Source organism: Lates calcarifer, linkage group LG4 (assembly GCF_001640805.2).
Source record: "Lates calcarifer isolate ASB-BC8 linkage group LG4, TLL_Latcal_v3, whole genome shotgun sequence".
Taxonomy (NCBI): domain Eukaryota; kingdom Metazoa; phylum Chordata; class Actinopteri; family Centropomidae; genus Lates; species Lates calcarifer.
In genome coordinates, this window is record NC_066836.1 from 11,929,860 (window position 1) to 11,957,197 (window position 27,338).

General features: G+C 43.8%; 1 protein-coding gene across 6 annotated transcripts in view; it reads left to right on the forward strand.

Annotated features, from left to right (window-relative positions):
- Positions 1-27,338, forward strand: part of LOC108883435 (zinc finger protein 521) — a 90,727-nt gene that overhangs the window by 27,048 nt on the left and 36,341 nt on the right. For 4 of the 6 annotated variants that reach the window (XM_018676561.2, XM_018676562.2, XM_018676556.2 and 1 more), the window contains 3 exons: positions 12,584-16,089; positions 16,266-16,350; positions 16,731-16,766. In XM_018676561.2, coding sequence (XP_018532077.1) covers positions 12,940-16,089; positions 16,266-16,350; positions 16,731-16,766 — 3,271 coding nt within the window. In that variant the 5' untranslated portion in view covers positions 12,584-12,939. The remainder of the gene's footprint in view (positions 1-12,583; positions 16,090-16,265; positions 16,351-16,730; positions 16,767-27,338) is intronic. The other 2 variants (XM_018676563.2, XM_018676557.2) reach the window with 1 other exon arrangement.

The window sequence follows — 27,338 nt, forward strand, 5'->3', positions numbered from 1 at the left end:
AAGGGGAGCAGAACTCAGTGGGGAGGTTACTTAATGCATGGCTGAAATAAAAGAATTTCTGAGAGACAGAGGCTGAAAAGCTAGCTTTTTTCTTTTTCAACCCCCCCCCAACCACCACCACCACCACCACCCCACCCTCCTCCGTTCCCTCTCCCTCTCTCTCTTTTCCTCCCCAGTAGTATAGTTTACTACTCTCTGCCTTCTCTTGAAGGGTTCTAGTTTAATAAACTTTCAGAGGATCCTGCTGGTGCAGACAGCTAGACAAATACCCTTGTGTGTTCTCTTTTGTCGGAGATACAGCTTTTTGTTATGTTCTTGCAAATTTGATTTCTCCCTCTGTCTTTCGTTTTCTCTGCCGCCCTCTGTCTCTCTCCCTCTCTGCATTTGTCTTCATCTCCCTCGTCCTCCCCTCGCTTTCTGTCTCGCTCTTCGATACACACACACACACACACACACACACTCACACACACAAAGTCAAACTCTGTCTCTTGTGGTTGAGTTTATTGTTTGGTCTGTCTCTTCGTTCTCCCCCTCTGTGCTCCCTTTTGTTTTCTGTATGTTTTGTTGTATTGTGCAGAGAGGCTGAGATGCAGATAGAATGCAGACAGTTTGCCCTGGGTGAAGAGCGCGCTCAGGCACCCTTGGTGTCTCTTTAACAAAACACATTCATCTGTTTACACATGACCAAATGTATAAAAACTCTTACTTGTTAAGCACAGGGTATACTGTGTTTTTCATCAAAGAGATTTAATGCATAATGTTTTGGGGGCAATTTACTCATCCCTCTGTATGGCCTTATTTTCTGCTCACTGTATGCCAGGATGCCCTTTTCCTTGGTAATCAGCACCTGTATCTAATGTCCATGGATCATTAATCTTGCCTTCTTCATAACCCCAAAAAAACAACATAAAAATCTCATCCCGTGTATGAAATGCCTCTCTCTCCGTTTCTCTCTCCCTCTCTCTTCCTCCCCCTCTACTGTTGGTAAATAATTCAACCTTTTCCCTGTAACAAGTGCTGGCCTTAATAGGGAGCAGTACCTGTAGTTGGGATAAACAAGGCAGCCAGCCTCACCAGTGAAACAGAGGGATTTGGGCTTCATGAGGGCAGAGAAATAAGTCGTTTCCTTCTGAAAGGCAGAGTAGACTGGCTGACATTAATTAAACCCTATAGGATAAAGGTTATCTGAGGCCTAGCAAAGCAGAGACTGTGCATACATGCGGGATGTTATGTCTGCCGAATCCTAATCAAGACTTCTTATTAAAGCGACATGTGTGGGCTCAGGCATGTGTAATATGCGTGGTCTGTTTTGCGCTATTATGTTCCAAAATCGGTGTGTCAGGGAGCTGTTGATGTAAAGGAGTCACAATAACAACCTCTTTGGTCCTCCACCTTCAGCTGCAGATGAAAACTGATAATCCAAGGAAATAATTCTTGAAAAATATGGTAACAGTCTGGCTACCACCTCTGCTACATTTTCAGCATTCAACACATTCCTAAAAATAAAGACAGAGGCAACTTCCTGGAGAGTTCCATGTTTAGAAGACATTGTTTTGCCCACCATGCTCTGTAGTAGGTGGTGTGCCTCCTCGCCAGAGATCCTCCCATGGTGCACCTGTGACTGAGTCACCTGACCCGAGCTTCGGCATGGCGCTCAGGTGCCATGGCTCATGTTTTACAAATTACCCAGGGGGCTGTGCACCACCTCTGTGCCCATATTTCCTCCCTGCTGTATGCATAGTGCGTGGGATTATATTCCCCAACGCCAACTCCTCCCTCAGACAATGAACAGCCGCAGAGATGACAGTCACCTCACTAACCCAAGAACACCAAGGAAAATACAAATTAAGGAAGGGAGAAAGCAGTGCTCTGACCTACTGCTACCTACTACTGCCTCAGTTTGTGCTGGATGTATACTAGCTAAAGAAAAAAACAGCATGGATCCTGTTACCAGGCGGGTAGGGCTCTATGTGTTATATGTGTGTGTCATCAGGACTCCAATGGTAATCTTAGAACATCTCTTTCTCTCACTCTCTGCCTGACTCGTCAGCTTATTTGCATGCCAAATTTAATTAAAGGTCACCTTATTGGTAATATTCTCTTGATATTTAAAGTAGCCAAGTAAGATAGCCACTGGAGTGACATGGGTTTTATTACCATCTCATTGTATGCTGTTTCTGTATTAGTGGTACAGTAATACTAGGTCTTTCACAGTAATAGCATAATAGTAATGTCTCCTCCTTTCATTTACCGATAAAGGTTGATGTCCAAAAGTAATTAGCTGATATGGATGTTATTGTCAGTGATAACTGATATTGGGGGACTAATACATTCACACTCCTGAATGATGATCCTTGAGGGGAGTTCATCACAGTAAGACGCAAACTCAGATAGACGTGGGATTACCACATATAAGAGGGAAAACTCTGTATTACTGCATTAGAGTTGTATATCCAAAGATGGTGAGACACCTTTACAAAACTGTCATAATATCCACAGAAATCTAAAAGATTTACTACACTGTAGTCTTCCCTTCTCCTTTCTATAATAACACATGACTCATCTTTGATATTTGATTTATTCACTTAATATTGTTTTTAAAGCAAATTTCAAATGTAAACTCATACTGAGCATTGGAGATTTTCCTCAAGTTTACTTGTATTGAAAGGATGATAATTCATATGGGGGTGTTGGTTGGCAGTCGTACCGAGTTTCTCTCCTGAGAGAGACATAAATAGCCTCCCAGGTGGTGGTGTGTAACTAAGTAAATGGTTACTAAGCCAAGGATTGCTGGGCCTATGTAAATAGGGCAAGAAGAAGTATCCGTTGAGGTGCTGGAGTGAGTGGAGGGTATTCAAGGGTAAGATGAACCTCAATAATCTCTTTTAGGGATTTTTCTACAGTGACCCTGAAAGTTTTCCACTAAGTACGTCAGCATGCAAACTTTTAGCAAAACAATCCGGGGGAAAGGTTTTTTTTTCCAGCTGATAAATAGATAAACAGGAATAAATCAATGTGAAGTGATGGATGAATAAGTAAAATGCCCTGTAGTCATTTGTCTGGTTGTATTCAGGCCTCATATTCCAGCCCTGTTCTGCAAATGAAGATGAGGTTGAGGGCAGTGAAGGAACTGATTCAGCGAGGCGTCGTGCATTTCTGTGAGTTGCGTATTAGTGTGTGCATATGTGTGTTTTCATAGTACTTAGTAGTATTAAGATATGATGATGAGCTGCTTGGATACCAGCAGAAAACAATAGGAGGGGAAACAAAGCAAACCCCTAAATCTGTCTGCCATTTGCGCTCACATACTGTACACACATGTCATGAGTATTCTGGCACAGTTACTGGGCCAGGGAAGTGCTGGTCTGGGGCCTGGCCCATTCTCCAGAGACACCCCCCCCCCCCCAACTGCCTCCTCCCTCTCCGCCCCCTTCCCCCTTCCTGTGCAGTCTGTGGACACAGTCTGAGGCGACAAGGTTGCACAACAGCTCACAAAACCTTCACTTTACAAACATGATCATAAAAAAAACACAGCCTGCCATTAGAAATCTGTTTAAGGAGAAAAAATAATTAGGAGGACTGTGATAATTGTGTCAAGGGGGAAATAGATCAGACGAATTATGGGAAGAACCAGAAAATCTTGCCGTGGCTTTGTTACTTTGCTGTTGGTTCATTTCGACATTGATCCACCCTTCCATCTGTCATCCTTTTCCTGTGCTCCTTCTACAACTCTCCATTTCTTTCTCCCTTTCTTTCTCCCTTTCTTGGATTCGAGAGTGGAGGAGCCTTCTGGCTTTAACAGAGAGGGGATGAAGATGTTTATTCATCTGGAGGGTATTAGAGCCATGATTAAGGAGAGGAGGGAGTAGTAAGGCTGATGCGACGTCTGCATCGCTCGTTCGTGGGCCGCCTGCGGGATTCTAGCCAACACACCAGGAAAACAAGAAATGAAGAAGAATGAAAAAAAAAACTTTAGTAGTGAAATTCGATTCTCTCGGGAAAGGACAGAAGTTTAGACTTTAGCCGTCTCGCTCGCTCTCTCTCATTCTCAGTCTCGCTCCCTGTCCTCACAGCTAAGCTAATTATTAATGAATGCGGTTTCTGTTGAACCTTGGAGAGGTGTCAGTGCTGCAGTCACTGAGGGTTAAGAAATCTTGACATTTAAGACAGGGATGCATGAAAATACATCGTCTTGCTTGAGTTGATGCTTGTTTTTCTTCCCCTCCCGCTCTCCTCTCCAAGATGCATGTTTTCTTCTCCCTCCAGGGCTGTCTCCAGTTGTTTTACCACTGACAAGCTGGGATGGCGTTGAGGAGGTATCAAATAGAGCCACAGTGTATTAATCAGGGGAACTAAAGGCCATGGGTCAAGAGGCAGGGTCAGGTTTTTCTGATAAATGCTAATGCTAAAGCTAACACAGGAGTCCACTGCAAGGGTTGTTTGCTCATATGCATGTGGTGATTTTTTTTTTTTTTTTTCAACCTTTGCAGTGAGGGAAAAAAAGAGGTGTTGATATAAGACTTTTTTATGGGCATTTGGCAGAATAACTGCCCTTTTTAAAAATATTCCCAGCGTACTGAATCATAGATCCAAGTGTCTGAAGTTGTCCTTACAAAGTGAAATAATTCTTAGTTGAAGTCTAGCCCAAGTTTTATGGGTCACCATGAGGTAGTTTGATTAAAAAGAATTAGAGCCTATTTTCCGAATTCACTGAGTGCTGTGCTTGGTTTTAAGTAATGGATAGCTCCTCTTGAAACTTGCAGAGCAAACCCTATTTTAATGAAGCAACCATACAGTAACTCAGCATATTTCTATACGCACAACAATTTTTTCTTTTCCAAGCTGATCACATAAATCACATTTCTGTGAGTAACTAAGAGTGGGGAAAAATAAAAGAGCATCCAAGTAAACTCTCGCCCAGTGAGGAAATATTAGCAGAGTTGTAGCACAGTACAGCACAGCGCTGCAGCATCTCTCACAGTGGCTGACTGGCTGACTGGCTAGCTGACTGTCCACTGGGTCCTGCGCCTGGCCTGCCGCAGTGTTGAGGGAACAGCACACACTCACTCACACACACACACACACACACACACACACTCAGAGGCTCCCCTGCCTATTGAAGCCCAGCCCAGCCCAGTCCCGCCTGGCCCAGCACTCCCTTAGAGCCAGTGCAGTGAGGCAGGCGGTGAAGGGGGCATGCTGGGGGACAGATTGTCATCCTTCTTTCTCCCCCTGGGAGGCTCACTGTGGCTGCAGGTCCAGCCAAGACCTAGGGAACAGCCTCCTTCCTGTTTGTGCTGTTGTCTACCTGAAGTGGTCAACTGTCCTTCCTCTCCACACCACCAGCCGTTCTACAGGAGATGACACCACTGCCACCACCCTTCTCCCACACACAGACTGCTCCACCTACATCTCACACAGCTCTGACCACCTTGCCTTGTAGCACCTTCAGGTCTTATCTCTGCCAAAGCCTTTTTTTTCCTTCGAATTATGAATAAATACTGAACTGTATATACTGACCTTTTAAGGTATTCCACTTGACTAAAATGTAGTTTTGCCATAGTGACAGTATCCATGCAATTAATACTCATTTATTAGCAATTTTAAAACACCATATTGAGTTTCACTGTACACTTCAGGTAATGACATGCATGCTGTGAAGCGCATTTTGATTCAAGTGTGATCCACGTTTAATAATTCAAACACTTCAAATCAAGAAAAACTCAACTGAAACAATAAAACGTCAAACATTAGCCCTGGAGCCCACCCACTGCACTCTGAATAGTAATCTATTAAGAACCCCAAATTCACCTTTCTTGAATAATGGTGTAATTAAATGTCCCAATTTTCTTCTCTTCTCATTAATTTCTTTTTTCTCTTTTGGAAAAAAAAAAGACTTAATTTTGAAAGCAGCAAAAATGAAGCACTCCTGACAATTTAATTTCTTGTTAACCCTGTCTCTGTGACTTTGCCCTGCCCTGATGTAACATTTGCTTCTCTTACAGAAAAATACACAGTAGAACGCAGGCAAAGCTGAATATAGTAATAGAAGATACAAGACAGCCTCCCTACAAATTGCACAAATGGCCTTTTTTACCCAAAGTCTTTGTTTAAAAGAAATGTTGATAATGCTTATCAAACAGTCAAATACATAATTCATAACATTTTAACAAGCCTGTTCAACCCTATCTGGCATTCACATTACAGTATATGTTACAGTGTGCTGCTGACCTCAGTGACCTCAATGTAATTGCATGCAGTTGTTATGAAGGATAAGAAATGCGTTACCCGGCATTTAGTCATCTCTGGCATGCTTACAGAGTTCAAACACTGCGGTTATGGATTGTTACGCGATGCTAATTTTCGCAGGAAACACAATGAGGCAGATCCTGTGCGTAGCACAAACATCCCCCTTCATTTGAGAGGCTGGACATTATTTTAAGAAATATTCGTATTGATTATCATTATAGGTATTGATTTCAGTTTGTTCATGTTGGTGGAAAGACACGAGTGCGCAGCAGGGACATGTCTCTGCGATAAGTAATGGAATTCCACTTTTCTTTGTGTCTCACTATCATGGAAAGAAAAAAGCCTAGTAAAGGATGACTGGCCGTCCTACTTTTCCTCCTCTGGCCTTCCATTTGTCTAACTTTCCTGGGACGCCACTGGGGCACTGTGATTTCTGGGACAGTGACCAAGTGCTCCTGTCTGAGCTGGGGGACGTGGGTAATGTGGACAAAGTAGTTGACAGTTTGCCGCTTCCCCATGGTTGAGAGACAGAGCCATGAGGGCTGGAATAATGGACACCCAGACCACAGAGTTAGGACAGCGCTTGATGTTCCAGCTCTTTGTGTCAGGCCCTGTGTGGAAAAAAAAAAAAAAATCCCCACTGACTGCAGTTAGGGGGGGATGTGTGTGTGTTTGTGTGCATGTGCATCTTTCCTCCAAGCGTGTGTGCATACGTGTTTTTGTTGTGTGTGTACATGATGTTAGGCCGGAGTAACTCGCTGCCACGGCACTGATGAAACCCCGGGAAGTGAATCCTCATTTCATCTGCTGTTTTTCTACCTCGTCCAGTCAAAGATAGCATCCTTGTTCTGCTGCTCCTCCAGTCGTCTCGCACAACCCCTCCTTCTCATCCTGTAGCATAGTGGATTTGATTGATCTGTAGCATGGGGGGAGAGGGACCTGACATTTCTCAGTGATGTGTAAAAAACATATTGTGTTTGCTAAGAAAAAAAAAAGAAAAGAGAGAGACAAGCTGAGTACACACACAACACACGCGCACACATACGTAGACAATACTATATCTGAGGCTGAGGATGTAATGATAAATAGCAGCTACTTTAACTACCTCTACTCGTGCTTATTTGTGTGTGTGTGTGTGTGTGTGTGTGTGTGTGTGTTAATCAGCTGCATGGTGCAAAAAGCCATGTCTAGCCACCTGGCACTTTTGTTGACAGCTACTGGGAATTATCAGTGTTTCATTTTGACTGGATTTGATGTCTTAAAACAGGGATGTAGCAGGACTACTGTGAGTAAAGCCCAGCACTAGGCCCCTTCCAATAGCTCCGTGTCCTCTGAGCTCCCGGTCCTGAATCAACTGAGTGATTCGTTCATCTGACTGGAATTAGTCCCAGAAATTCTACCCCCCACCCTCCCCTCCCTCTCTCTTTCTCTCTCTCTCTAAGTCAGGGAGATTGGAGTCTTAGCTAATGTAAAAATTTATCTCGCCACCTCCTCTATTAGATCTTAAGTGGTTGTGTCACAAACAGGGCCGTACATGATAGTGTGTTGTTCAGACACACATCGCTATTTGGGCATCAGAACAGGAAAAAGCGTTGAGATGACACATGCTTTGTCTCACGGGGAAAGGCTCACTACTTTTCCCAGTAACTGTAAAAAGATCCCCTCTCTGAATATGAAGTGGGGTCATGGTGTTACATCAGACAAGTTGTCAGCTTTTTGTTTATTCAATGAATCCCCAATCCCCAATGTGCCACAAATACACTCGCACAAACACATCTCTTATGACAACCACTACGTACAGATCTCTGGTACAACACACAGGAAGACAGGATTTGGCGGCTGAAAGCATGGGCATGCTTTGCTTCACTGGAATGGCTTTTGAACAAAGTCTAGCTTTGCTATAGAAGTGGCAGATGAGTGATAGCAAAAACACTTTTCTGATAAGATAAGGTCCTGGACCTGGATAAGAGTTTGGCTTCCTACATAGAAGAGATGTACTCTGTTGCTGTCAGGCAGTGATAAGCCATCTTGAACTGTTTCCAGGACCTCAGACATGAAGCAGTGAGTTATTCCCAAACCATGGTCCCTGAAAGGTTTCAGGAGGGTGTATTACTGGAATAAAACAATAGCATGACAAATGCCTGTTTATCAAGCATTGTTTAAATTGTGAGCTTTGGGCAAAGCCTGTGATCAAATGTCCATTCTATGATTTTTAAAAAAAGTAAATAGGTAATTATGTAAGTAAAACTTTCTTTATCTTTCTTTTTGCACTTTTCAAAATAAGGCTTTCATAATTTCAGAAAAGGCTGGTTCAGTCTGGGGATGGTCATTGTTCTTTAACATCTATAGCTTGGCACTAAATCAACTACAATGCAGTTTTTCTTCAGACATTTTTTAGCGATATGTTTTGGTGAACAGACACCAGCGTGGTGCTGATGGTTGTTAAAAGACATTTCACGACATTTTGAAAATGGCAAGACACAGGTGTGCGTGGGTTTGAGAGGAACAGAACACCTTTGCTGAGCACTGTGTATCCAGATTTTTGTAGTATTTTGGCAAAAGGCCATTTCTGTTTTAAGGATTCCTTACAGTATTTACACCACCAAATGTTAAATCTTAGCTTTAGCCCCAGTACTTTTAATACAAGAACTATTACTACCATTATTCTATTACTATTATTCTTGTCTGCTTCGTTCATTTTTGGCACTTTAACATGTTAGGCATTAAAAGAAAGAAAGAAAGTCTTTTCAAATTATGAGTATTAAAAAAACAGATACAATATTTGCCACCATATGTATTGTATAGTCCAAAGGGAAACAGTGTCATCAGGAAAATTAATGACTCGCTCTTAAAAATATATTTATATATCTTGGTAATTCTCAAATACATTAATTGCATGAATCAAAAAATTCTTCAGGGGTTTTGAAAGCTGTGCGGCAAAACTTACCTGTCCCCAGCATTTTATTTGAACAAGAGTATTTACTCTGGGAAAGGGTGCTATAAATGAACATAGAGGAAGTGGTACACAAAGAGTAGTTCAGACTTGCTTAGAGGAAACTGAGACTTGCGTGTGAAGGGGGAATGTTTAGTGGTTACTTTTGCAGTACAAGGAAGAAACACTATATAGAGCTGTTGCACATGTCTTTATTAACCTTATATAAATGGATTCCTCAAACTTGACAGCCTTTTTTTTGTTTGTTTGGTTTTTTTTTTACAAAAGTTTTCTTGTACTGTAACTTGGGTCTGAATTCATATCTTACCAGTCAATATGGCTTTGACACATGTTATGCCATCCCCTATACCAGCACTCCAAATGAGGTTGTTTTGTTCCATATAGGAGACATTTAAAAGAGAAAGAAGAAGGGGGTAGGGACAGAACTCCCAGAGAGGGACAGGCCTTAAGATGGAGGTCTTCCTCCCAGGACGTGACAGGCTGTTGGCTGGAGGATGCTCAGGAAGGCCTTGGCAGACCAACAAAGACAGCCCTTCAGCTGCAGGGTGTAGTTTTTCAGGCCCCAGCATCCCCTTTGGCAGCAGCACAGAGAGTGCTGGCGTGCACAGGCCCCCGGCCCGAGAGACAGGGAAGTAAGGCCCGTTCTTTTATTTACTCAGGCTGCTGCTGAGGCCTGGGCATTTCTTGTCTGGGTGAAGAAGGAAAAAAACAAGTCTCTCTCTCGTTTTCCTCTTGAGGTCTCCTGAGGAAGATTGCTCTTTCATCTACAGTTGTTCACACACTTGTTTCGGCCATTGCGCTTCTATCAGTGTATTCTATGTGTACATGTATGTGTGCTCGTATATATGTTTGTTACTGTTAGTCAGTGTGCAGTGTGTGCACATGCTCTCTTGTGTGTATATTACTGAGAGTGTGTGTGTGTGAGAGAGAGAGAGAGAGAGAGTAAAACTATAGTAAGTCTCACTATGTGGGACAACTGTATCTGAAATGTACAGTTTAAACTCTGAATGCTCTAAAACAGAGCTTTCTTTCTTTCTTTCTTTCTTTCTTTCTTTTCTTTTAATGGCCATCACAATAAGACAAAGGATATAGTGGCCATGTATTTTACAGAAGCAGCACCTTTAGAATTTTACGCCAGCATACGTATAACATTTTTAGCCAGAATGCAATTCAAAGGCAAATTAATTATATTTTTACACTGAAATATCAATATTATTATATTATTTCATCATTCAGCAGCTTCTCTAATATTTCAAAACATAGCTGTTTGCCCATCTAAACATCCATTCTACTAGTTGTGCTCAAGCAATGTTTGCAACTCCCACATGTCCCCCACAGATACGACTTTATGTTTGTGTGGTATTGGAGTAAAGGCACTAGATAAATAATATACATCAAGTAAACAACAAAACAAAACAAATCAAAAAATGAAATGAGTTTGTCCCGACAGCTTAGTAATGTCTCAAGGCAAAGACATCCTCATTTAAGACAGTAGAATTTCATTTAGCCTTGTATACAGGCCCATTTATTTGTTTGTTTTATACTATTGTCTGGAAGCCAATATGTATGACTGTAAGGCATTGGCTGGGGTCATTCTTCTTGCACTGTCTTCTTTTCCTATACCCTGGGAGGCAGTACGAGAGAGGGCAGATCCACCCCCTCTGTGGAGGAGGGCATAGCACTGAGTCACCCATCCTCCCTCAAACCAGAGAGGGAGAGAGAGAGAGAGAGAGAAAACATTGAGACATGTACTAGAGATAAAGCAAGTAAATCAGGCAAGGTTCGCTCCTTGAGTGAGATGTGTGCACAGAGTGGGCGCCTTGCCAGGGGTGGGAGGTTTCCGGGAGGGCCACGGTGTGGAGGTGGGCTCTCAATGTGCCGCTTTCAGCAGTTTGGAGGGGCAAGGGAACGGCCTCCGACCCCATCTGTTTCCTGAAGATAGGCCCTGATGGGGGTAAGTGCTCAGAGAGGGCATGATATCCTGACAAAGGGCAGATCTCCCAGCAAAAACAACAGACAAGGGGAGAGAGAGAGAGAGAGAGAGAGACTTAGATTTGTCAGCTGAAGGAGAGTACCGAGGTTGGATCCTGGAAAGAGCTCATGCTTTTCCTTCGTCCCTCTCATAAATCTTTGCAGTTTCCTCTTGTTTTTCCCATTCCAAGTTTTGGCCTTTTGACACAGTTTTTTTTTTCTGAAGGGGTTGGGATTACGTTGTTTTATTTAGGTAAGGAAGTTCACAGCACTTAGAATTCAGCAGCGGGAAGAAGTGGTCTGTAACCTTTTGAACTTGTGGAAAGTGGTGTTCTGTGTTTTCCATTCATATCACTGCACAGTGAACCAGTGGAATGGAATGTCGGCAACAAAGCCATTTGAATAGGGACACATTAAAGTAATTGTAAAACGAATGTGGGCTGTATTGTCAGTCGACTGGTGTTCCCTGGTCATTCTCTGCACCTGCTTGTCCTTGAGTGAGATTGTTAGCCACTTGGTTGTCTTCCCCTATCCGTTTCCCTGCACTCCCCTACCCCCTCACCCACCTCCACTCTCCACTCTCGCATCAGCACATGGCACATTCATCCATCTAGTATCACTTGCCTCACGGCTTAGCGCAAACCACACAGACAAATATGATAATAATGCATATTCTATAATCTGATATCTATTGACTGATTGTTCCGAAAAGCCCATGTTTCATGAAAATCATTTATTTTGCAGAGGAGTGTTCCTAAAGGCTGTGCATAGCTGTGGTCTAAATTGCACATTTAATCTTCTCTCTCACTCTTGAGAACTACTTTTCCCAGCTTTTTTTTTTCTCTCTCTCTCAGCTTAAGGTCATTTCAAGGGCTCTTGTTTTTCACAAATATTCCAGTAATTGTTCAGGAATAATAGAAATGTTCTAATTTACCTCATGCCAGGCTTACATCTTAAAGTACAGCCATTGTCTTGTGTTGGCTTTAAATGTCAGAGAGATTGTGTTTTGAGTCACAGTAGGCTAAGCCATTACATGGCCACATACAAGGTTAATTGTGGTAAAAGTATTTCCACTTATTCTTTTCTCTAATTATACTTAAAATTGCATATTTAAATAGATAACCCTTTATATAACACCTAAGGAGAAGTATTGTTTCCACTGAAGAAAAAATGGTCTAAGTAGCAAAGAATTCTAAATTCATACACCACAACCTTATAATTACTATGACAAATAACACCACGGTGGCCCACCTTTTCTATTTCAAAGAGTGAGACAAATGAGTTGCTAATACAGTCTTACAAAAACACCTCTCTTACACAGTCTCTCCTTTTCTCTCCATCTCTTTTCCTCTGACTTGCTCTTGATACCCTCCCTTCTCTCTTTTTCCCTCTTTCTGTCTTTCTCTCCAGACGGTGCTGATCTTGAGGATGACCCATCGTGTTCTTGGCCAGCATCATCTCCCTCCAGTAAGGATCAGACTTCTCCAGGACACTGTGAGGACTATGATTTTGGCGAGGACGAAGGAGGCCCTGGCCTGCCGTACCCATGCCAGTTCTGTGACAAGTCCTTCAGTCGCTTAAGTTTCCTGAAGCGTCACGAACAGAGTCACGGCGATAAACTCCCCTTCAGCTGTACCTTTTGCAGCCGCCTGTTTAAGCACAAGCGCAGCCGAGATCGACACGTGAAGCTCCACACCGGCGACAAGAAGTACCACTGTGGAGAGTGTGACTCTGCCTTCTCCCGCAGTGATCACCTCAAAATCCACATGAAAACTCACGCCTCCAACAAACCCCACAAGTGCCCTGTGTGCCGCCGAGGCTTCCTTTCCTCCAGCTCTCTCCACGGCCACATGCAAGTACACGAAAGGGGCAAAGATGGCAGCACCTCCAGCCTCTCTAGAGCTGATGAATGGAAGCTGAAGGAAACGCGCAAATGCAGCCGTTGCGAGGAGGGCTTTGATGTCCCAGAAGAGCTCCAGAGGCACATTGCCGAGTGCCACCCTGAATGCTCTCCATCAGAGGATGGAGGCCTGGGTGCCACCTTACAGTGCATCTACTGCCATGAGCCCTTCAGTGACGAGGGCACCCTGCTGACTCACATTGACCAGGCCCACAGCCGAGACAGGAAGGGCCACACCTGTGCTATCTGCTCTGAGCACTTTCTGTCTGTTGAGGACCTCTATGCTCACATGGACATCCACCAGCTCCCTGAATCAAGTAACCATAGTAACAGCCCTTCCTTGCTCACAGTGGGCTATACCTCTGTCTCTAGCACCACTCCTGACTCCAACCTCTCTGTTGACAGCTCCACAATGGTGGAGACAGCGCCACCTGTGCCCAAGACAAGGGGCAGGAGAAAGAGGGCTGCTCAGAACGCATCAGACATGGGAGGACGTTCCTCCAAACAGCCTAAAGTCTCCTACAGTTGCATCTACTGCAACAAGCAAGTATTCTCCAGTTTGGCTGTGCTTCAAATTCACCTGCGAACCATGCATCTGGACAAGCCAGAGCAGGCTCATACTTGCCAGTTTTGTTTGGAGGTCCTGCCCTCTTTACTAAATCTAAATGAGCATCTTAAGCAGGTCCACAATGCAGAGGACCATGCTGCCCTGTTAGCCAGCTTGCCTGATGCCCTGCTTCAGTGTAATTTCTGCCCTGAGGTGTTGAGTGACCTCAATGCCCTCCAGGAACACATCCGCTGCTCCCATGGCTTTCCTAGTCCTGTGGCCAAGGAGAGCAATGCCTTCTTCTGCCCCCAGTGCTTCATGGGGTTTTTGACAGAGGCAACCTTGGAGGAGCATGTTCGTCAGACTCACTGTGATGGGGGAAGCCTGCGTTTCGACTCCCCCCTGGCTGTAACTCCCAAGGAGCCTATAGTAGAAGTGTACTCCTGTTCGTACTGCACCAATTCTCCCATATTCAACAGTGTTCTGAAGCTCAACAAACACATCAAGGAGAATCACAAGAACATTCCACTGGCACTGAACTACATCAACAATGGAAAGAAATCCTTGCGCACTCTAAGCCCTTCTTCTCCAATAGCTGTGGAACCGACCATGCTGAAACAAGGCAGCTCAGCCTCACGCACTGCCAGTGAGTTCATATGTAACCAGTGTGGAGCCAAGTATACCAGCTTAGACCTTTTCCAGACTCACCTAAAAACTCATCTGGATGGCCTGCAGCCTCAACTGACCTGCCCACAGTGCAACAAAGAGTTCCCCAACCAAGAGTCCCTGCTAAAGCATGTGACAATTCACTTCACTATTACCTCCACTTATTACATCTGTGAGAGCTGTGACAAGCAATTCACTTCAGTGGATGACCTGCAGAAGCACCTACTCGACATGCACACTTTTGTGTTCTTTCGCTGCACGCTGTGCCAGGAGGTGTTTGACTCGAAGGTGTCTACGCAGCTCCACCTGGCTGTAAAGCACAGCAATGAGAAGAAGGTGTATCGCTGCACCTCCTGTAACTGGGACTTCAGGCATGAGACTGACCTACAACTACATGTCAAACACAGCCATCTGGAAAACCAGGGCCGTGCCCATCGCTGCATTTTTTGTGGAGAGTCCTTTGGCACAGAGGTGGAGCTGCAGTGCCACATCACCACCCACAGCAAGAAGTATAACTGTCGTTTCTGCAGTAAGGCCTTCCATGCTATTGTCCTTCTGGAGAAGCATTTGAGGGAGAAACATTGTGTTTTTGAGGGTAAGACACAGAACTGTGGTGCTAATGGCTCTACTGTAAGTGGTGGGGAGGGCCAGCCTAAAGAAGATGCTGAGCTACAAGGTCTCCTAACTAACAGTCATGGTCCAGGGGCAGCAGGAGGATCTGTGGTGGAGTCTCAGAACAGTCATGATGGAAGTGAGGAGGAGGTGGACACTGCAGAGCCCATGTATGGGTGTGACATCTGTGGGGCATCTTACACCATGGAATCACTCCTCACTAACCACCAGTTGAGAGACCACAATATACGCCCTGGTGAGAGTGCCATGATAAAAAGGAAAGCTGAAATGATCAAGGGCAACCACAAGTGCAATGTCTGCTCCCGCACCTTCTTCTCTGAGGCCGGGCTGAGAGAACATATGCAGACCCACCTTGGGCCTGTCAAACACTACATGTGTCCCATCTGTGGGGAGCGTTTCCCTTCCTTACTCACCCTGACTGAGCACAAGGTCACCCATAGTAAGAGTCTGGACACAGGCAGCTGCCGCATTTGTAAGATGCCACTGCAGAGTGAGGAGGACTTCCTAGAGCATTGCCAGATGCACCCTGACCTGAGGAACTCCCTGACAGGTTTCCGCTGTGTGGTCTGTATGCAGACCGTCACCTCCACATTGGAGCTCAAGATCCACGGCACCTTCCACATGCAAAAAACAGGCACCATGTCCAGCAACCAACCCATTGGGCGCAGCAATGCCATCTCTCACAACCAGCAGCAACACCATGCTCAAAAACCTTTCAAGTGCGCCTCCTGCCTGAAAGATTTCCGGTCCAAACAAGAACTTGTGAAGCTGGACATCAACGGACTGCCTTACGGACTCTGTGCATCCTGTGTGACAGTGGCCGGCTCTAAGAGCTCCAGCCCAACAGTAAATGGAGGGAGGCAACAACAGCAAGGCGGAGCCACCACTCCAGCGACAACTACAGGCGCATGGATCCAGGGGGAGAGTCTCAGCCCTGGAGATGGAAAAGGCAAAGCTGTCTCTTCGTCATCATCATCCTCTTCCATATCCTCATCATCCGCTGCCAAGACACGATGCTCCAGCTGCAATGTGAAGTTTGAGTCTGAAGCAGAGCTGCAAAACCACGTCCAGACAGTGCATCGGGAGCAGGCTGGGGATAGCAACAGCGGGCAGCTCAAGACCCCCCAAGTGTCCCCCATGCCTAGAGCCAGTCCCTCACAAACTGAAGAGGTATTGTTAATTAGTGTTGTATTGAATTAGGTTGAATAGCTCATAAGAACATGCTGAGGATCACAAATTGTTTTGTATTGTCATGTTAAACTGCTAAAACAAAAGTGGTTTAATTTGTGATATCTCTTATTCAAAGTTGACTACAATAATCTCTTTCCTCTTGGCCTCATTTACAGAAGAAGACATACCAGTGCATCAAATGTCAGATGGTGTTCTACAGTGAATGGGACATCCAAGTTCATGTGGCCAACCACATGCTGGGTAGGAAATAACTCTTTTCATTAAATTAATTATGGTCTTTGTTGCACTCCTGCGACAAAGTCATAAAAAAACAGCGCTTGTGTAGTAACTTTGTAAATGTGTTTTTCTACATTTCCCAAAGTTTTTCCACAATTTAGTGTAAATGTAATCAATGGGGCTTTTATGTGTGTGATTTACATGTTAGAGGGAATGATTTTGTGTGACATCATTGATATAATATTCAAACCATTAACAACAAATTCACCCAGTTTCACCACAAATATTTGATAATTTTAGATAAATTACAGATATAGTGTTTTTATACTTTTCTACAAGTAAATATCACATATCAGGAATTGATGAGATATATGTAATAAAATATTTGACCCTGTCTCATTCAGGCTCACAAGTATCTGGATCACATCACCACAAAATAGGTGGAATTATTTTAATATTTTGACCATCAACTGCATCCCCAGTGTTGTGCATTTATAAACCCTTCATCTTCATTTCCCCATGCATGTGTATGGTATAATATAGTACGTGTGCATGCTTGTGGAGCACAGTCTCTCCACTTCAAACCACTCTGTTATGAAGGTAGTTTGAAGTAGTGGAAACATACTGTCCAGATTATTGAAATATTTAAAATACCAAAACTAATTTCATAAAAAAACTGTTTAAATTCCAAATATTATTCCACAGTTTTCCAAATAATCTTCATATTGCTGCTGTACTTTTTATCTTTCTTTCTTTCTTTCTTTCTTTCTTTCTTTCTTTCTTTCTTTCTTTTTTTCATTTGCTTGTTTATTGTGCCTCTTCACTTACTGTAAGTACTCTGTTTAGATGACTGAGATCTGAATACAACATTTGGTAATATATTCTCATGCTCTCAGCATTTAATGACGTCAAATCAACTGAAAAAATGGATATTTGATTTAATTACTTTGTCAATCACAAAATTACTCCAAATTTCTCATTTCCTTTCCTAAGATTCCTAAACAAAGAGCGCTAACCTCCACATTTTCGAAATGTCAGTAAGTTTTGGTTGTCATTTGTATGCAGGCAGAATAATTTGTGGAGAACAGACAATTGGAAAACAGGTTTTCTTGCCTGCAGTAAGTAGGCGTCTGAATTCCGGTCTCACGTTCCTTTATTCATTCATTTATTCAGCTCGTTTGGCGGCTCTTTCATTACACTGCATTATCTGTTGTCTTCAGTGGGAGAGAGACTCATTGATCTGGAACCAAACCGCCTCTCTGTTTGGGACACGCTTCTAGGCGCAGGTGAATTTAAACACGGTGGGCAATTCTATCAGGACCGGTAGGCAATTCTATCAGGGACCCACTGTTTGTGCATAAACAATCAGAAGCATGTGATTTGTGATTTTGATGCTGCGGTGTATTTGCAATGGAGAGAGACGAGCTGAGAGTGTGTAGGTGTGTATTTTGTATTCATCTTTGCGATCTGCTCACCCACTATTCTACTGGGGGTGCCTAATACAGTACCATGCCAGCATTAGTCCTTTCTCTCGCAAAGGCAGGCACGGAGCACACTGGGAGGGTAGAAAACAAACCCCCCTACTGGTTATTTTATGTCTTTCAGCTGCACAAGCACACAGTTTCCCCATAATAGTGGAATTCAGACAGCTTAAGATAACAGGAGGATAGGTGATTGGGTTATTGTCTGATGTCTTACTTCTCTGATATGCCATTGCTTTGTATTCAACATGATCATGGTTTTCATCAGACTCCTCAAAGGGTTTCTGTTAGATGCATTTGTTTTGCGATCTGGAAAATAGGAAGAAAACAAAACTCATCGTAATGAAAATTTAGCTGAAAGATAAAGTTGTGAAGAAGAAGTGACTTCATTTGGAAAACAAAGCAACAAAAAGGGAATTGAATAAATAAGGACAAAGAAAATACGTTTAACTGAAAAGCGATTTAAAAAACAAAACATATGTATCAGGTTAGTTGTGTCACAGTGCTAATGTTGACCTAATGGTTTTGTATGGCTTTTGAAGAATCCTGTTGTAATGTAGAATGGGATTAAATTCAATCCAGCCTGTGATAACTGCAAAGCCAATTTGGGCCAAAAACACAGAAAAAAAAATACTCATTTGGAAAAGCTCTAAATACCTTCTCTACTGAAAAAAGGGACACTTTCTCCTTTTAATGGCCATCTGCACAGGAGAGGGGAAACAGGGGGCTGGGGTCATCTCCGCTCAGCTGTCAGCGTTATTAGCGTAGGTAATGGAGCAGACGCTGGATTCATAGGGGTGTTGTTTTCATCCATGCCCCGCTCCATGGTGTCAGTTCACACTGATAACTCTATATATAGTGGTGTGCCGTGACATAACCATAGTGCTAAGTGTATGGAACAACAAAACCTGAGCCTGTCTCACCCAGACAAGTCCATATTAGCTGCCTTTGTAATACAATAGTCTCCCTAAACCAAGTGCACTCAGCCTCCACCCTCACCTCCTCCTGTCGGGCCAAAGTGCTCGTGGCTGCCTCCTCTGTATAACTGCCAGCACATTTTGATGCATGGATATTACACTCAAATGATGACGTCCTAGTTCAGACATAAAGCGCAGCTCTGGTGCCCAGCTACTCAACATTTACTATGATAATGGAGGTAAATGAAAGGGTAGGAGGTGGCCATGGATGCAGAAGGGTGTGTTGCAGACCAACCCCAGCCAAGCCTGTGAACGGCCCCACGTGTCTTAAGATGGAGGCCGCAGCCTGCTAGGGCCCAGATGGATCAGTACACATTTGCTGTACAGCTGGTCGCTCTGTTTGGGGACCTGGTGTGATACTCCTATGGAGAAAAAAATGATATCGCCACCATCCAAGGAGCAATTTAATAGCAGGCCAGAAGACAGCTGGCCACTCTTTAGTTTAGAGTTTTTTTGGCATGGCACACTTACAGAATTGAGGGTGTCCGATTTTTCTCCAGAGACACACAGATTTATACAGCTTTCAGCTGCTGCAGTCACTATCAATTCTTTTACGTCTATTTTTCTTTGAGATTAGAAAACAAATCTGACCAATAGTTTAGTTTGCCATCTTGATGTGTAGTAATTGCATTGGAAAAAAATATTTAAAATCATAGTGCTTTCACAAAGTTGTCTGTTTTTCTGAGAGGACCTTTGAAGGTCTTTCATTGACACAAAAGCCTGTTTGGTTTTATCAGCATGCCATCATGCCACCCCATTGCTTCACTTTGACCCCACTGTAAACTATGACATTTGGAGCCTCATGGGGGGCACGTTTGGCCTATTTATCGCACTGTTTCAAATGTCCCTGTGTGGATTTTCAGAGCCCCGACATGTTTTGAAGCACAGGCTCTGTCTTAAAGGGTTTTAAAGGTGAAAAGGGTTTTTGCTTTTCTGTTATATCTGCTTTCAGTCCAATTCTTCTCTCGCTCCTGTCCATTCCAAGCAGCTACTGCCAAGGTGGCAGCGCTCAGAAGGACAATTGTAAACAAGCAAACCAAACCACATCCCAGAAAAGTGTTTTTTGGGGTCACCTCTACGGATTTTTTGGGTTGGTGACAGCACTGAGCTTGAAGCCAAGTCAGGGAGGAGCCTTCTCTCACAGAGAGGAGCCGATGGCCTGGTCGGCCCAGGCAGAGGGGGGCACTGGAGGGGTGGAAAGGTTCGGGGGCGGAGAGGGAAAGGCACATTTGCTGTACAGCTGGCCGCTCTGTGTGAAGCAGGCACTGTGGGCCGTAACAGAGCTGGAGAGGAGAGCGAGTGAGAGGCCTTTAGCTCTCCCCTAGTTTCTCCTCCTCCTCTCTGTTCTCTCTTTCTCCTGCCCCCCCTCTCTCTGTCCACCATCTCTCCATTTTCCTCTGTCTGACTATCTAACGCTCACATTTTCATATTAACTGAGCTCCAACCTGGCATAAACACACACTGTGTTGGCTGTTAGAGGGTGAACAGACAGGAGGCACACTGTAACAGTATTTGAAGCTGAAAGCCTTGTTTTGTTTCTTGCTAAGGGCCGCAAATTATCCTTGACACATATCCTCTTGTCTTGGGCCCCAAGAGCAACTTGGCCAGTGTATGTTGATTACATGGTCTCCATCACTGTCTCTGCCCTGGTGGCAACACATTCACTACTCCATTAAGCTTTTTTTTTTCCTCCTGGTGCACAAACAGAATACGGTATTTTCATTCTTTGTTTCTTTTTCTATAATCCTCTTTGATTAGGTATGTCTGATGGTGTTCCCTCCGTTTCTGGGACTCATTCATAGAGCACATACACATGTAATCTGCTAACAAACATGGCCAAACACTCCTCATTTGACTCCTAGGGGGCTGGATCAGAGTCAGAACTCAATAGACAACACGGCACAGGAACAAGATCAATCTTATGAAATAAATAAGAGAACAGGCTTGGACCAGCCAGTGGAAACAAAGGAAACCATGCGTGCCATATACTGAGTGTGATATCTGCCTGCTTTTATTAATTGGTGATTAATAACACCTCTCTGTTCGTTAGCGCAGTCACCTCCCGTGCAGCCAAGTGTGTTGCTGCTAATATGCAATTATGCGCACCTTACTGCTCGTTACATTATACCTCTCCCTGACTAATGTGGTGTCCATGAGGAGAATAGAAAAAAGAGTGAGCTGCAAAAAAGAGCTATCAATAAGATTCGCACATTCACTGTGTTACCTACCTGTCTGGATGGAAAACAAAAAAGAAGTTTCTTATAAATTCCTCAATGCAACCAGGAGACTGCATTAAAAGTTTTACAGCATTGCAGAGACTGTTTTGCTCTTCCTGGTGTTTTTGTTGTAAAGCAGAGGTAATTGACATCACCATGGGGATGCTCTGTTGCTAGGCCAGACAAGCTCAGTCTGATGTGGTCCTTATCTATTGATTTTCCTGACATTTCCCCACACCTCACAGACTAGGCCAACATGTGAGAAAATATCTGATGCTCTCAGTTCATACAGCCTGTTTGTACAAACTCTGAGCGAGCACTTGCTGCCCCTTACTGCATTGCAATGGGTAGACTGGTGTCACCATGGTGATTTGGGGCAAATTCCTTTCAGTGATCTGTGCTGAGCTGTGCTCATTTGTTGAGTTAATCATTCTAAAGCATAAATTACAAGCTAAATGCAATAATCAGACAATTTCCTTTGATTTAAAGACATCATCTAGTGAAGGACTCACTGGTGTGCTTTTCGAATCCTCCTATGCAAGTCTAGTTGGGAACTTGGGCGACCTGAATAAAGGTAGGCTCTTCCTGTGCTTCTGGCTATGTTTTATTGATATACAGGAGGGATGTCTCCTTTAGAGTGTTAATGCCAACCCTTGTTCTGAAGTGAAGCCCATAAATACTGGATGATCAGAATTAACCTCTGCATTACTCCACCTCCCCACGGTCTCTGAGATGTCACCAAGGCCGTAGGTGCAAGCGCACCCCTGGTCTGATGGGGTTGCTTAGCAGTCTGACTGGAGGGGGGCTTATGGGAGAAGTGCAAACAGACAGTCCTGCCTTAGTAAAGGTCAGAGCTGCAACCTACACCTCTCAAATCCCAGTCTGGCCCTGGTGGGACCAGGGTTCCAAGCGTGCCTAGAGATGCTTGTGGTAGGGGAGAATTACAGAGAGAGTGAAGTGGTGCTTTACTGCTGAACTGCATGGCTTTTAGAGGTTGTCAGCACCAATAGCAGTGTGACAGATCTGATCTGATCTAACTTTGTGTAGTGGCTGTTACTTGGTGTGTTTTTGGAATGACAGACACGCTGGGACACCAGTAGCTATCATACGCTACTGAACAGGAAAGAGTTTCAGTGTTGTTCTCAGAATGGTTGTATTAGAGAGCATCTTCAAAAGAGCACCGCAAAAAGTTTTAGCTCTCTTTATGGAGCACAATGGTGGTTTTCCAAAGTACCATGTAACGAATGACTATCCTCATCGAACTTTGGCTGTGCGAATGGCAGACAGGGGAGGAGAGGGGAGGGGGATAGGGTTCTGAAAGGCCCCCCAGCGTCAAAGCCTTAATAATCATGTGAGCAGCGCTGGACTTCATTACCCTCCTGTTCGACAGGCCGAGTGCCAGCCTGGATTGCTGGCTGGCTGTGGCAAGGTCAACGGCGGAGGAAAAACCAGTTACTGTGTTACTCTGGAGCGGAATGGAGAGGGGCGGCCATCTGTCAGCTCAGGCCTGCCATACCCGCAGAGCAAATGGACACGGGCGGCCAGAGGAGAGGCCACAGACACCCATAGAGCTAAACCCAGTGAGCATAACACTGAGGCATGGACACAGATCCAGCCAAAGAGATGGGCCTTGATACCACTAAAACACATATATACACACACATAGCAGAGAAGATAAGGCTATCTCCAAGAAATTTGGCAGCAGGTTGTGTGTGTTTATGCATGTTTGTTTTTAGTGTCAGTGCACTATTGGGCCCCTACTGTTTTAAGTCCAGATGGCAAACCATTTGATAAAAAGTTGATAAAAGTTTTGCTTGGCTTGCCAGTGGTAAACGTTTTAATCCTAGTGATCCTTTACGAAGACGAGGCAAGAGCAGAAAATATCATCGTTGCCTTAAGACTTCATTTTACATTTCAACAGGGATCACGGGCGAGTGTGGGATTTGGTGTAAGCAACATGTTTTCTTCATAACGACAGTGCCGCCATTTGCAGGGTGCACTCAGATGTCACGCTCCTCCGATCCCACTCTTGTTTTAGTGTTTCACCTTGCTGGCTGTTTGTCTGAGTCTGAGTCGCGCGACCCTCTCTGTGAGGACCTTTACGATGCCCTCTGGCCAAAGTGGAAGAACCCTGTGGAATGTTCCAAAGCTCTCTAATAGGTTTCAGGTGCTGCGGGCCACCGGCCAGCCCCCCACCATCACCCCACTCTGTGTGTCTTGTGTGATAGGACTCCCTGCTCAACAGTCAAAGCACCGCCATTTCTCCTCTAAAAGAGAGAGAACAGATCTTCGAAATGGATACTCGTTGTTTACTGTAAAATCTTTGCTTATTTACTCTTCCTTTGGTGCATCTCCTTTAGCTGGCATTTAATTGCTGGTTGAATAAAAGCGCTGCAGTTCCTCTCACACATATGGCTGAAGCTCAGGCAGAAATGCAGTTTTCGTCTCTACCATCCCACGACTCAGCACAGATAAAGTTCTTCCGTGTTTTCCTGAGAGTGCCGACCCCCCGGCTTGAGCATCAACATGCTCCGGAAAACAGGGAGATGGTCCTGGGCGATTCCCCCCCACATTAATGGAAATCACACAGGAACTCCCTGGATGAAAGCTTTATTAGTTATTAAGGTTTAATGTTGATATCGGTGCTTATATGTTTACTGGAGTGCACAGTGCTGCTGATGTGGAATTGTCAGAGAGGTGCAGATTTAGTAAGGAATTAGTGTACACCCAGGATTTAATTAAGGGGATCTATTTCCATCTTGTTAGAAAGAGATAATGTGAGTACTGCATGCATCATAGGTTACCATATTAAGTGCTGTTTCCTGTAACAGCATTATATCCACTACAGTAGTGCTTGTAGATTACAGAATGGAAACAACATGCAATATCAAGCTGGAAGAATTGCAGCTCAAAGGTAGCTAATATATAATTAATTTAAAACATTTATTTCAAATAATATTTTGCTTTATTTTTCTTTAGTTTCATATGCAAACACAGTGATAAAAAAACGCTAGTGACAGTAATTAGAAGTAAAAATGATCACACTTACACACTTTTCATATGTCTTGTTCCATTTCTAGCATGACAGTGGAGTGTGAACACAGAAGCGACATGGCCTCTTTGTCTCTCCATTTGTCCCACCACTGCCTAGAGACGTAAACCTTAAGCCACTCACTCTCTGATTAATCTTTAACATTTATAATTACTAATTAAGTTAGTAAGAGACTTTTAATGTAGTCCTCCTTCAATGGGGAGCAGAGAGGACAACAGATCATTAGCTTCAATAATGAACGCGGATGAGACAGATAATGGCCTGTGATAGGTGAATACTGACAGTTATATTAAATGAGGCGAGTATATGGGAAATGCTGCGCGCAAGACGCACTTCATGGATTCAAAGGCACAGGGAGACAAGGTGGTGAAGTAGTCTACTAACTCCAGAAAGGCCTTAAAGCCTGAGGAAATTGTAGAGATAGTCTGTACTAATTAAAACATCTTTCTGTGATACAGGACAAACTATATTAGCATGCAGTATGTATGTATCTGCAGTGGCAATTGTGTCAACCCCAGTTTCAAGTACAGATTTTATTTATTCATCCACACTGGTTTCATTGAGTTTTTGGTCTCCCGGATGTCTTCCGTGTATCTCATTATCACATTATTACATTAGTGTCTGCATTATCCTGGTGGCTGTAAGTTGCTGCCCATTAAAAGAGTCATTTCATCTCAGGTTTTTTTTTTTTTTTTTTTTTTTTTTACCTTAACGACGATGCTACTCTGGCACATTCCGTGTGCCTTCCCACTTTGGGGAAGGTGCTTATGCCATAATGATTATTATCATTAAGAAGATATTAATGTGCTTAGTGTTTGCGACCCAGCTGCTCATCATGGCCTGAGTTCCCTGCCGGGGGAGGGAAGAGAGCTGCTGCCAAAACGGACAGTGCACGTAGGCCACCGCCCACCTGTCCAGAGGTTTCAGGGTCGGTGGAGGTCACACCTACCTACCTCCCTGCCCTCTGCTGAACTGGAGGAGGGATGGCTCAGAACATAAAATTGGAGGAGATGAATTGTGCTGTGTGTGTTGTGGAGTAAAGTTTAAAAGCGCTGCTGAATGAAGCCAAGCGATTGTAAGCGTCTTCCTCTAATGTCAGCATACATATTAATTATAGTTATGTTACTCTGCTGTGAGGGGAAATGTATGTTTTCCCTGCAGAGATTCATAATTATTCATTGAATTCCATTTTTTCCCCCCGTTAAATCAGAGTTTTGCAAATAAGTTGTTTAGTTTTTTTAATTGTGTTAATCAGACAAAAACAGACTTTCACAAAATCAAAAAAATCTTTCTGTCACAGCAGAGGGACAGCGTCAGGATATTGTGTGATGACTCCTGTTTTGAAGCATCATATACATTCATATAGATGGTATAGGGCCGGAGGCAGCCTGGCTCAGCATCCTCCAGTTTCTCAGTTTCAAATTGCTGCTTCATTAGGGCTTGGAAAAGAAACCCATGGTTACATTTAATCAAACGAATCGGTATGGCAGACCCGCATAATCAATCACAATCCTTATCCAATATGCTACATTCTGTAACTACCAAGCTGGCTTGGAGAAAAGTCAATTATGGCCCCTCTCTCTGCTCCTCTGCCGGGGTTGCTGTGATATTATACTGTTTCTGCAGTTGTTTTCATTATGCAAACATGGAGTGTGTGCATCTCACATATACAGCCTTTTTCTATTTGTACAGCCATTTCCTATTTTCCTTTTTGTATGATACATGGACTGGGGGTTTTGTTGGGGAATATGATGTGCCATATCTGGAATAATCAAATTAAGTATTAATGATTTTTTGCTCTCAAACTAACACTTGTGTTACACAGTGGGCTGCAGTCAGTGATGCTGTTCATATTTCATATATTTCATGTCCATATGGATCCCTTCTCAATGTCTCTCTCTGTATGAAATCGTTTAGACTTTATTTCTATAGACACTCTACTTTCTCACCCCATATCCTTGAGTACATTTCTGTGAATGCAAACATGCACACACTGCGCATTAAGACACATGCACGCTCGCACGCAAACACTCTAAACACGCTCACATACTGTACACACCCTCAGCACTCAATCCATCAGTCCTCATCTTGTGTGTTCTTTCTCCCTTACCTTTTCACTTCAGCGCTCAGCCTCGCACAACAATCAGCGCGCTCCACACAATACACACGAGCGAGGAAATGCACACAGGCGCGCACACACAAGGTAGCTAGGTTGGTGGGGGCCATGGCTGCAGCTCTTCTGCGCAGTCCCAGAGTGGCTCCCGGGGCTCGGCTGCCAGTTGTTTGCCAGCGTCTCCGGGTGGAATTCATTCAAATTAAAGCGGTGGAATGAGGCCCGAGTCCCAGAATGCCTCGTCCCTCTCCTTCATCAGCATTCCGCCGATGAGAGTAATTAAAGCAGAAATTAATTCTGCTGTAAGCAGAGGAGCCACAGAATAACTGATATTAGAGGCTGGATGATGAATGCTTGGCATCAAGGGAGGTCTCAGGGGAGGAAGGGGAAATTCACAGATCTCTTTTTCTCTCTTTCTTTTTTTCTCTCTTTCTTTCTGTCTTTCTTTATTGCTGTCTTTCTTTATTTTTCCACCGTTCCACTTTCCCTCTCTGTTGCTCTCTTTGCCCATTCCTGTGTTGTTATTTCTTTCATTTATGTTGTCTGCATTTCTCACCTCTATGTGTTCCTTCCTTTGTGTCTGCTCACCACTTGCCCCATCTCATCGCTACATTTCTTTCATCCGCCGTGGCAACATTTGTCCTTCCGTGCCACCTAAAGATTGCCACAGAGAGCCGAAGCCATTGGCTTTAAGCATGACTGAAGACATCACCACTAAGCCTCCTCTCTCAGTAACAGTATTTCACATTCTGTCAGCACTGGTGCTCTCATTTTCAGTCAACAGGCATATTAGAGTGTACTGATGCTGCAAATGCTAGCACTTTGTTGTTTGTCAACAGAAGCCAAAATGGAGAGCGCTTCTAGGTGAATTCTATAATACCAGGGGCATACTATAAAGTGTCACAGAAAAAAGAAAGAAATCAATGTAATTGTTAATCAGAATTTGAGCAACCATAGAAATGCGTAATTATTGAATTTGACTCTCTATAAAGAGTGGCTTAGAGCTAAATACTGTGTATAATTTTCACAACAATCTGCAGGGTTTTTTTTCATAGTTTGAGACTGAACCTTGAAGCTCTCCAGATGATGTGATATTCTACCCAGGATGATTCAATGATCCCCCACGTCCCCTGACGCTTTATTTTTGGAATAGCACATCTTTAGCAAGAGCAG